Raw genomic sequence first — 13,058 nt, 5'->3', positions numbered from 1 at the left:
AGCCAATTCTGGTGTCACGCTGACCCTAAATCTTATAATTTGAAGGCACGGGCTGAAGAAATGACAGGTGCTGCATGCATTCTGGAGAAGTTTGGCATGGGCAAAATGCAGGAAAGCATGGCTCAAGAAAACCTAGGAGCTAAATCCAGCGCTCGTATTCAACGCGACTCCGGTTTGAAGACCCGATCGCACACATCGAAGTGGTCGGCACAGAAGTATTTATATCGGCCTGTGTTTTGCTTAAAGTCAGATGGACTAATGGTTGCCATCTGCTGGTGAGACCCAGTGGAAGTAAAGCATGTATTTACACAAAATAAATCTCCAGGGAGACAGCCAACTGCACATGAAATTACAGGTCTGCAGAATCTACAGCACCGACAGCTGACTGTCAGAGCTGGAGGGAACCTGGGTGTGTTTGTTATGGTGGAGGGTTCCTGTTGCTAGCCGATCGGGAGGCCAATACTTCTGGAACGGTCTTTGGGGCCTTGGCAAGTGGCGGCCTTTTAAAAAGCGAGGTTTGAACTCAATAACGTTATGCTTTCTGTGCGAGTTTCGCAGAGCGAGCGTGTCCAGAATTTGACAGTGACAAAAAAGCCTGGGCGTATAATTTGTTTACGTTCCCATGGTTGCTCCATGACATCAGATGTTTATGTTGGAAAGGGAATTTGACAGCTTTACGGGAGAAGCACTTGTCAGGGCAGACGAGGCATTGCAGGCTTCAAGTATGCGCCGGTGATGCACTCTGTTGCGTCACAAATGATATCTCAGATCATTATCAAGTGTATATTCCATATAGCTAATGCTGTAAAGCCAACTCCTTGTTACAAATATGGTAGAACCATCACTTCTACCACAAAAGACTACTTTATAAATAATCTTCCTGACTTATCTCAACTCCTCAGCATATCCAATAGCTCAGAACAACTTGATGATGTAACAGAAACTATTGACTCTCACTTTTCTAGCACTTTAGATACGGTTGCTCCTTTACGCTTAAGGAAGATTAAGAAAAAGAGTCCAACACCGTGGTATAATGAGCACACTCGGGCCCTAAAGAGAGCAGAAAAGCATTCAAAACTGCTAGATCTGCTTACTTTACGTCTCTTTTAGAGGAAACCAAACACAACCCCAAGTATTTATTTAATACAGTGGCTAAAGTATCAAAAAATATAACATCAGCAGGTGCAGACATTACCCAAAAGCGCAGTAATAATGACTTTATGAACTACTTTACTTCCAAAATCTAAACTATTAGAGATAAAATTGTAACCATGCAGCTGTCAGCCACAGTATCGCATCAGATAGTGCACTATAGATTCCCTGAGGAACAATTCCACTCATTCTCTTCAATTGGAAGTGAAGAATTGTATAAACTTGTTAAATCATCTAAACCAACAACCTTTTAGACACTGTTCCATCTAAGCTCCTAAAAGAGGTGTTTCGAGAAGTAATAGATCCTCTCCTGAATATTATTAACTCATCATTGTCGTTAGGATATGTCCCAAAAACCTTCAAACTGGCTGTTATTAAGCCTCTCGTTAAAAAAACACAACTTGACCCCAAAGAATTAATTAATTACAGACCGATCTCAAATCTCCCTTTTCTGTTAAAGATATTAGAAAAGGTAGTATCATCACAATTATGTTCCTTCTTAGAGAATAATGATATATGTGAGGATTTCCAGTTAGGTTTTAGACCATATCATAGTACTGAGACTGCTCTCATTAGAGTTACAAACGACCTGCTTTTATCATCTGATCGTGGTTGTATCTCTCTATTAGTGTTACTGGATCTTAGCACCGCGTTTGACACTATGGACCACAACATTCTTTTAAATAGACTAGAAAATTATGTTGGCATTAGAGGAAGTGCACTGGCATGGTTCAAATCATACTTATCTGACCGCCATCAGTTTGTGGCAGTAAATGAAGAGGTATCATACCAATCACAAGTGCAGTATGGAGTACCTCAAGGCTCAGTACTTGGCCCCTTACTTTTCACGCTTTACATGTTACCCTTGGGAAATATCATTAGGAAACATGGTGTTAGCTTTCACTGTTATGCTGATGATACCCAGCTCTATATTTCTTCGTGACCTGATTAAACTTACCAATTTGCAAAACTAACAGAATATATAGTTGATTATTTAATTATTGGACCAAAAACTTTTACATGTACTAACCTAGATCACTGTCTAATACTTGATGGCTGCTCTGTAAATTCTTCGTCATCAGTTAGGAAACTAGGCGTACTTTTTGATAGCAATCTTTCCTTCGAAAAACACGTTTCTAGCATTTGTAAAACTGCATTTTTCCATCTTAAAAATATATCTAAATTACGACCTATGCTCTCAATGTCAAATGCAGAAACATTAATTAATGCATTCATGACGTCGAGGCTAGATTATTGTAATGCTTTATTGGAAGCAGACACACTCTGTCAGTTTAAATCTAGATTAAAGACCCATCTCTTTAACCTGGCTTACACATAATACACTATCGCATTTCTATAATTCAAATCCATTAAAGGATTGTTAGGCTGCATTAATTAGGTCAACCGGGACCGGGAACACTTCCCAAAACACCTGATGTACTTGTTACATTGTTAGAAGAATGGCATCTACGCTAATATTAGTTTCTTTCTTATTCTGAGATCACCGTAGCCACCCAGATCCAGACTGTATCCAGATCAGATGGTGGATCAGCTCCTAGAGATGACCTCTACAGCCAGGACACCTAGATGAGCCCCAGAGACTGATCCCCAGTGAAGACCCTGTCTCCAAGACGGCCATCGGGACAAGACCACAGGAACCAGATGAGTCCTTTGCACAATCTGATTCTGCTTTAGTCTAGATTTAAACTGCTGATTTTGTCTGGCCAGAGGAGAATGACACTATTTCGACAAACTATTTCCCCGTCTAAATACTGTAAAGCTGATATAAAGCCACCCAGCTTTATATCAAGCCGATGTAAAGCTGCTTTGACACAATTTGTATTGTTAAAAGCGCTATACAAATAATATTGACTTGACTTGATAAATGTCTTCACGTGAAATCCGACCCGTGAATCACGTATCTGCCGTGCATTATCACTGCTATGGCACATCTGCACTGACCGTGTTTGAAGGTGCTAAACTTGACTTGGCAGGTTGCAATCATGCTTTTAGCATAATAATACTGCACATATTTTAAAAGGAAACTTAAACTGTTCATTTTATGATGCATGCAACAGATTTCGATTAAAAGTGTGAGGCCGCAGGGAAAATCTGGAATTAAAACTTGGAGGTTTTGCCATTTTCTGAAATAAAGATTTCTAAGTCAGTTTTGGTGACAATTATTAAAAATAAATAATAAAGAAAGAAATTAATAAATTGATTTTTTTAAATTCTTTAAATAATTTAATAGAATAATAATTTCAAATGATTAATTTATAATTAATTCAAAATTTCAAAAATATGTTAGATCAAAGTAAAACCTGGAAATGTTGACATTTTAATAAAATAAATATTATGGTATAAAGTGAATAAAACAAGATTTCTAGGTCACTAACAGTGAATACATTTGTGATACTGACCATATGAACTCATTTTTTTCACTCAAACCTTTTGGTGACAGTGCAATTTATAATGAAAATAAATATTTTAACAGGATAATAATTTCAAATGATTATTCTCGAAAAGATTTAAATGTAAGGTTTTCACTTCTGAAATATTTAAAATTGAATAAATCCTGGATTTTTTTTAATGATAAAATAATTATAATAAAAAATAAAATGTTATGGCATAAAATGATAATAAATATTTAACATTTCTAAGTCAGTAATACAATTAACAAATTGGTGCCATTGACCATATGAACTTTTTTTCACTTTTTCTGTTGAGAATAAATATTATACTTGGAAAAAATACAAAACGGTATTTTAAATTAGTTTAACTATTTAAAAAGAGTAATTATTTAATGATTAATGTAAAAAATGCTAAATAAATGCATTTTTCCTTCTGAAATCTGGAATTTGAAACTGAATTAAAACCTAAAAATATTAGCATTTTAATTTATTCATTAAATAAATAAATAAAACAAATACATATGTGACATTGACCATATGAACATGTTTTGGTGAGAATAGATATTATAATAGAACAAATACAAAAATATATTTGAAATGATTTGCATTATTTAAAAGGGCAGTTATTTGAAATGATCAATTAAGAAAAATGCAAAATATCAGCGTTTTCTCTCGCAGTCTCAGAGTTCACAGTAGATATCAAACGAGATCCTGTTGCACACAGAAAGCAACGATGCAGATGTTTTGAAGCACACTCTGTACACAGACACGAGATCATGGCACATCAAAGAGAAGTTACTTTGAGTAACTTCAGCTGAAGGGTGTGTTCAGTGAGTAAACAGGCATTTTTGACTCATGCACAGGGTAGTATTTGAGGATTTATGCGTAAGAATAGTCAAATGACACAGTAAGAGCTCATCACCCGGCTGTGTCACTGTGGTTAGGGAATTTCCTCTGTAATTACCTGAGCAATCCCTCCGCACCTGGAGACGATGCTGAACAAACCCACGGCTTTACTGTGACCGCTGGAATGTAAACACGCTTCCTACAAGTCCTACAAGGGCCAAAAACGTCAGTTCACGCTCAGAGAAATCAATACAAGCCACATGGAGTCAATAACTGCTAAATAAATTTGTGGTTTTCTTTAAGGACACATACAAATTCAGTCAATATTTACTCACCCTCACATCATTCCAAACCCACATGACCTTTAACTCCAGTGCAACACAAAAAATCAAAATTTTCAAAAAAAGCTCAGTTTGAATTCACTATATTCCATCTGAAACTACACGATTCATCTCATATCTTATTTGTGCATGCATGAAATCAAACTTGGCATGTTTGGTTAAGCGATGCACGAAAGCCAATGCCATTTGGTGCCATGCACCAATGAGATTCGAGAGTTGTGGTGGAAGGGAATATTTCCAGCAAAAAACAACTTAACCTTCATGTTATCAACCCTTCTTTTCAGAGTGAATTTTGTTTGCATCGAGTCGCTGTTGTATCACTCTAAAGCTGCTTTGAAACACTCTATATTGTTTAAAATGTTATATAAACATGACTTGTGTTGGAGAGGATTTTCTTTTTCCCATAAATGCTATTAAAGTTATCACATTGGACTAAAACTTACTGACTTTGCTTACACAAGGTATAAAAACTTTTTAAAAAATGTATCATTTTGGGGGTATTTTTCCTCATTTTATTTAATAAAACGCCAAGTTGAAATGGTGCTTTTTGAACATTTCCTTCCAAATTTCTTCTGTTTCACGCAGTTGAAAGTAAGTCACACGGATTTGGAATGGCATGAGGGTGAGTAAAGATTTCTGGGTAAACTAATCCTTTATTGTTCCTTCCCAAGACCACAAGAAAGAAACCAGCACAAACCTCCCCCATCGCACATATAGAGCGCAGAAACTTCTAGTCAAATGCTGTTCTACTAGTTAACGACTACGAGTAGAAAAATGACAGCGCTCTCACTTTCTGGTCAAACTACGTTTATTCTACTGCCATGGCTGCAGTACAACCTCCTTATGAAGCCACATGGCCTGCTATTGTGTAAATATACAGTACAGACAGAATCATTCTGTAGTCTGCATGTCCAGAAATTATGGCATTGCAAGACAAGACTTAGAAAATGACGGAATATCTCCACAGCTGCGCATTATGTTTGAGTGGCGCAGTGCGAGAGCGCCGTAATGCATCATGAGAGAGGAGTTTCCACACTCGCTGGCTCATGCAAAGTTTATACACTTGGGAAATGAAAACAAACAATTAAACTAGCAAGAGTCTAATACCCTCACAGGCATGAACCTATTTTCTGGTGCTGGCTTTGCGAGGACTATTCAAAGTTGAATGTTTGCACGCATATAAATTAACGTGTTGCCTCCTGAAGTAAATAAAAATACCAGCAATTGGCCACTGCCTCTGCAGCACAGCAATTCTGGGTCTATGATTTCCTTGCGCTGTGGTCAGGCCCCTACGGTGCAAATGCAGTCCAGATGAGTTCCTGGTTCACGGTTATAAGCTAAATGAAAGGCTTCAGGACAAATTCCCTCCATCAAACTTGCCTGAAATCAAGGCCTGCTGGTGTTCCAGCCAAGCCGGTTGCATATGCACATGTGCAGCCGCAGGTCACGTGACACGATGCATGCTGAAATTCATATTGCATCAGTGGTTTTCAACGGGTCTGACATGCATAGAGTAACTAGCAAAATAAACAGGCTTATCAGCTTTGAAACGGGAGAAAACACTTCCCATATCTTTATGGGTTCATCTCAAAGGTCGTGTGTCCATTCAAACAGTATTTCAGCACAAATTCATCGGTCACTATTATTCAAATTAGACAGGTGCAACATGGGCAGGTTGTGCAACATGCCTTCATCCTCAAAAAACAGGGATAAAACCACATCAAATGAAAATGTAATCCAAGTGACATTATATATTAGGATAAATACGGCTTCTACTAAACAATGCATTTGCAATGATGTTACTTTTCGGCTGCTGGAAGCATGAAACCATCAGAAGATATTTAAAACATAATTAATCAGAAGAGAACCACTGCATTATATAATTTGCAAAATACATGCAGATTAACTAAATGGTAGAAAATTTGATATATGCATAATGCATTATATTCAGGATTTCATACATTTCATGAATAACTGTAACCAGGGTGAAATGCATTATAATATGTGCATATTCCTTGTTACATTGGAAATGGTTGTTTTGCTGCATTATACTTTCTAAAGCTGTAACAGTGATTAGATTAAGTATGTTTATGTATTACAGCTGTGGTTACAATTATTCACAAGATCATAAGGTGCATTGCAATGCACAATTAATGCATTCAAAATGCTTTTATCATGCATTATATATAAAGGCTTCAAGTAAAGTGTTACTGAAAAGTTTGATGACAAGCAGTACGGATGTTTTAAAAGCCAGAAATGACAATTGTAGCCACAAGTCATTCTTTACTTAAGGCCTTTCTGTATAATGCATTATACATTTTCATAAATAATTCTAAACAAAGCTACAATGCATTAGAATATTTGAAGATTCCTTGTTACATATGAAATTGGCCATGTGTTTTAATGCATTATACTTTCTGAAGGTGTAACAATAAATAGATGAGTATTATAACTGTGGTTACAATTATTCATACATTGCATTACAAGATGTAATTTAACGCATTAAAAATGCATTTTATATAACTGTTTTGGTAAAAAGTGTTACCAAAATTTCAATGACAAGCAGTAAGAACTTGTTTTGAAAGCCAGATATGATTATTAGCCAGAAGCAATTCTCTTTTTACATAAGCCGTTATCATTTTTCCATCAGATCGAAGTCAAAATGCGGCATGGCACATGCCAACGCAATATTTCTCCATGCACTTGGCTGTGAATCACATGTGAAGCAGGTGATTATCATTCTTGCCATCACAGATGACGATTCACTGCGTTCTGTGCTCTTATCTCGGTCATTAAAGCAATCTCGACACTAAGCATGAATCATAAAGACGATCGTGTTGGACACCTTATCTCAGGAATGCCGCAGGAATCCAGGGCATCATAACATCTGCGCGTTGTCATGAGAATCGAACTCTCCGCGAGCACGTTTCCATTGTTTTATCTGTGCAGCTGAAGCGCTGCATGCGTATACTGCTCTCAGTAACCATCTTGATAGGTAGGGTGTGTCTTCCCAACATCTGTAAACCATATATGTTCATTTGAAGCGTCCATATGCCGCATAGCCCAGCACCATACTGTTACCGACCCTTTAATGAACTCAAACTGTCCATTTTCAAATAGTTCGACATCAAGGCATTTTTACCAGTGGTGCGTAACATGTTACATTTCAGAGAAACCTGCCTGCGAGAGGAAAGCCGTACTTCCCACAGTCTTGCTTTATGATCCATAAGAAAGTCAAGTTGTGATTCCTTTGACGCATGTTTAACCTCAGGACAACCCAATAAAAGCTGTTTCTTCACAGATTATATTTTCAAGGGCCAAATTGGAGAATGATTCACACGGGATAAGTAGACGTTGCAAAAGGGCACGTACTCTGAATATCCTTCAATTTTAAATTGCATATAAAAATCTAGATAAGGCTAGAGTCATATCTAGTCACGTTTTCCGAAATGCATCTGATTTTGGCTATAACCTACAGCTGTAGAGACAAATGAAAGCATGCTTCATTCTGTTTTTGTTCATAGACATTTGACTTCTTAAGCTAAGAAGTGCATGCTATATTTGTTTCTGTCAGCGTATACATTTTGCATTCTGTACCCTTTATTTTGAGCAACTTAATTACATGGCAATCCTCACGTTTTAAGCAAGGTCCCTCTAATTAAACACTTCCTAGCACCATGTAGTGAATGACTCTTAATTAGCGAGGCTTCAATATAAAGCTGGAGGAAGCCACCTTTACGCAACCAATGCATAAGGACCCGTCTGAAGAAACACAATAGTCATTGTCTCTAGGCAATAGGTTGATTTCAAGAGCTAATACTGTGGGACTAAACTCACACCAGCTAATTTCCTGAGCATTCAGTGTCAACTACCTGTCACATTGGTTCGAAATAAGTGCAGTCACATTTACTGCCGCATCTCTAAAACACTAGCTCCATCTACACTGCAAACTCCAGCTCTGCATGCTTTTTTGTTTTGATCATTTGATGGAATTCGGTCAGATTTGGCCAATGCACTTCCAATGGTAAGTGCTTTGCTATATATTTTAATGCATTTAAATGCATAACTGCTTTAAATTCATTTCCACCAAAGGTAAGTAGCTATTGCATTTTGAATTGCAACTTTTTTGCATGAAAAAGCTATTTTCTTTGATTATGCATTAAAAATATGGCAACACTTTACAATAAGGTTCCATTTGTGAACATTAGTTAACATGAACTAACAATAAAAACTATTGATTGATCTTTTTTTTTTAATCATTTGTAAGTTTCAACATATAATAAAAATGGTGCACGAATGTATTGCTTTGCATTGTTAGTTAATGCATTAATGTTTTCTAATGGGATAGTAAAGTGTCACCAACTATTACACCAAATATTCAATAAAAATGATCGTGGTAGAAATAAATACAAAATACGCATACTTCATACGCGGATCGAAATGTACATCAGAAAAAGTTTGTTTAACTCGGATTAAAATATTTATTTTCCCAATAATTAACATAAATATATATTTATATACTTCTCCAAAATATGTGTTTTACTTTATTATAAATAAAGTTTAGTATTGGGAAAAATAAAGTGTCTGAAGACGTCCGGGCATCAGCGGCATCCGCAGCCCTCCACGACCATGTCCTGGTAGTTTTTTAAGATCACCCGTTCGTATTCGTCCAGATAAAGCAGCGAAACCGGGCTCAGGTCCGTGGGAACGCAGCAGGCCCGGGGAATGTTGCTGTTCACCGAGTTCACCAGTGTCTGTACAATAGCGTGGTTGGTGGAGTTCAGGTGGTCCGCCAGTGGAAACGGACACTCGCCCTGGCAGTAAAAGGCATGGTAGCCCGGCGGGGCGACTATCCAGTCGTTCCACCCCACGTCACTGAAGTCCACATACAGGGAATGTCTCCTGCAGTTGGCTTTTTGCTTCTTCCGCTGTTTGTTTGTCCGCACTTGCCTCTTCTCGCGGGAGTGCAGCACGTTTCCCTTCCCGTCGTGGCTGTAGGTCACCAACAGCGGCCTCATTTGGGGCCACGTGTCCTCTCTGTCATGCAGGGACCTGCTGATGCGGACGTGTCTTTTGGAGTCCTGTTCTGCACGGTCCGGGTGAACTATTTCCACCACGAAGCCGTGGTTGGGATGCCCATCCGCGGTCCACCTCGTGACGGCGGGGCTCACGTCGAAACTCTCCCACTTGCTCAAGCTGTGCTGAACCAGCCTGGTGTCCAGGAGTCTCATGATGGGTTCTTGAAAGGAACCGGACGGTTTGATGATCTCGTGAATGTTAATGCGGTGAAATCCCTCGCTGCCGTTGCTCACGACCTGCTCTCGGAAAATCCGCAGCTCCGCTGACGTCACAAACTCCTCGCCCAGGATGGAGGTCAGGTTGAAGAGGAAACGCTGAGTCGTCTTTCCGCTCGAACTGGACAGGTCCTCCATGGATTCTGGAAGAAAACCAGTCATGATGTTTATGGGAAGCTTTAGCGGTTTGAATCAATGCCAGTTCCTTGTACTCTGTCAAACTTCTTGTTTACAATCATTGACAGGATGTGACTTTTACTGACCTCTTACTGGACACACTGGTTTAAAATGCTTAAAAAGTGATAACTTATCACTGTTAACACAACATGATTACTTAAGCGGTGGTAAACCATCACAAAGGGCATTTCTAGCTCATTGCATGTCATTCATTTATCATTTACATAAACTTTTTTTATATTTTGCAACTCAAATGGAAACATTAAAAATATCTCTTGAAATATATTCAAAAGCGCTTACAGTAGTAGTAATACTAAAACCAAATACTTAAACATTTAAATTTATTATTAAAATAAAATTATATTTTATTTACTCAGTACGAATGCATACAGAAGGTAGTGAGATGAGAGAAAGAAAGACAAAAACTACAAATAAAATGCACCTGTAGCATAGGTAGCGATCTATATATATATATATATAAATAAAACTTTTGGGACTAAAGACTACAGAAAATGAGCTCTGAACATCAGACTTTGTATAAATAAACTGCCATTTCCTCATCGAACAGTCTGTAGATAATCTCAATTCCTGTCAGACACGCAGGAGACAGCAGATAAGAGAGAAAAGGAGGAATTCGAGCGAGAATTCTTGAAGTAAACACTTGCTTACCATCATGGTGGAAGCTCCTGATCGTATTCGCGCGGCTGGCAGATCTTTCCGAGCCTTTCCCCAAGGAGCCCTTGGGTCTGTTGCTGTTGTTCTGCTCCGCGTTCACCGAGTGCATAGAGTACAAGTCCATCATGTATTGCGGAACCACCGCGGACCTGCTGGGACTCGGTCTGTGTTTGAGTCCAAACATGCTCAGAAGTCGAAGTTCAAACGCGTGTAGGACATCCTGAGACAGAGAGGACCGGCCGATCTGTGGAACGAGTCCACTGGAGCCTCCAAAGAACACCTGAGTGACCATCAGAACCATCAGAGCGCAGCCGGAGGAGACCATGATCGCGCTAAACCTGACAGATCAGTGACGAACGAGATCAGATGGGCTCAGGCCAGGAGATGTGACCATATTCAGTGTTTGATCGAGCCATTGTTAGAGTTTGGAGGATCCTTCGTGCATCAACGCCACCGTAAGAGCCGCTTTACGGAGGAACGCAAACCTGCGCTAGATCCATCTGGATAGGAGAAGCTCCATGAGCCAAAGCCTGTCATAGTAGATTTGCGCTCTTAAAATAACACAAAGCGTGAAAGGCGTACTACCAAACGGAAAAACTCGCGGACACTCGACCTTAATCGCAAGTAAAGAGACTAAATGGAGTGCATTCGCGATCTTCCCCGTAGGATTACTAGTGCTTCAGATAAAGACCAGTTTGAACTCCAAAGCGCAGTTGATCTTCTGTTCATGGTGCACGAGATGATCAACGCAGTCTGGTGGAGTCTTCACATAAATCTGATCCTCTTTTATAATTCCCCGTTTCACTCAGCTCCATCTTACAGATCACTAAACAAAAGCGGTTTATCTGCAGAAAATATTGGGAGACACAGGAACGCCCGCCTCTTACACATATTCTACCGTCACCGCTGTACAAAGACAAGCCGTATGTGTTGAAACGGAGGAAAGTACGCATATAAAAGTCCACTTCATTGACAAAACAAAAGTTTCTTCCTTTGCTAGGAGCGAAACAAGTCGCAACGAGGGTTTGGGTACGTGTGCGTCCTTTACGCGCAGTGCGCAAGTGTGCAACAGCGTCTCTCTCTCTCCTCGTGTGTCTTTGTTTAACTCTCTCATGTCATGACAGAATTCATCAGCTCTGGACGTGAAGGGGATCGTGTGGACAAACGCGCCTTTGGAGAGTTCGGAGTTGCTCGAATTAAGAGGGATAAAATATGGGAAGTTTCTGCTATATTCGATTGCTTTATTAAATTTAATAAAACATACTTGGTTATTACATTTATTTTGGAATTTAATTAAATTAATCCTTACTCGATCACTAAAAATATGTTTAGATCACTAAAAATATATTTAGATCCCAAATGTTAAGTAACTTTAAATGGAAAAAAAGGACGCTCACTACCAAGCGTTCATATTCAGAGCCAGTGCGCCAACTTGTGGCAACAGCGGTTAATGTGAAGCAGGAGACCGGGGCTAGTTGTCACTTTTTGCTCTCGCCAATAGGCCCATTTCGTAGAGTGGGGTAAAAGTTCGTGTGAAAACAAACCTTAAAGTCCATTAAAAAAAATATATATAAACAATAAAATGGGGCAATGTCACAAAGGAATCCTGCCATTAAAAGAACCCATTCAATATTTTCCAGGATGGGACAAATATGAAAACGCAAAAGTGGAAGTGTCAAATGTACAAGTGTAAACTTGTTTTGCAAATATATCATATAGGCTAAAACAGGACAGCGACACACACACGGTGTCAGTAGAAGTGGAAAAAAAAATAAAAGATCAATTTGAGAGTTGTCCCAAGACAAGAACGCATTTTGGTTTTAGATTTCAGGACAGCTTTGAAGAAAATTGATCCACTTCAAATGTTAACTAGTGTAATTTCATGCAAGCAATAAATCTATTTAAAAAAAAAAGTCAATTATAGATTTCATTACTCTATTTTTAAACTACCTAAATTTCAGCTACAGGTGGGTTTTTCACTTTTTTTTTTTTTTGCAGTTTTGTTCACTTATTTACACAGAAGGCATTAGTTTGGAGGGCCTTTTATGAAATACTGCAAACAGTTTTTAACTCAGGTGGTCCAATATTAAAACGTTAACATTTCAAAAATATAAAAACAAAAACCCATTGAAACCATGTTAGAGAAAAGCAAAAATTATAAA

General features: G+C 38.5%; 1 protein-coding gene across 1 annotated transcript; it reads right to left on the bottom strand.

Moving 5' to 3' along the window:
- Positions 1-9,004: 9,004 nt before the first annotated feature.
- Positions 9,005-11,961, bottom strand: LOC306885928 (bone morphogenetic protein 2-like). The gene is made up of 2 exons (XM_079442753.1): positions 10,891-11,961; positions 9,005-10,187 (listed from the first exon to the last, which is right to left on the bottom strand). The coding sequence occupies exons 1-2, from the start codon at positions 11,219-11,221 to the stop codon at positions 9,352-9,354; spliced, it is 1,167 nt and encodes a 388-aa protein (XP_079298879.1). The 5' UTR covers positions 11,222-11,961; the 3' UTR covers positions 9,005-9,351.
- Between the last annotated feature and the right edge of the window lie 1,097 nt (positions 11,962-13,058).

The sequence above is a fragment of the Barbus barbus genome (assembly GCF_936440315.1).
Source record: "Barbus barbus genome assembly, chromosome: 20".
Lineage (NCBI taxonomy): Eukaryota > Metazoa > Chordata > Actinopteri > Cypriniformes > Cyprinidae > Barbus > Barbus barbus.
Note: the sequence above shows the minus strand (reverse complement) of the source record. Positions and strands in the feature narration are given on the sequence as shown.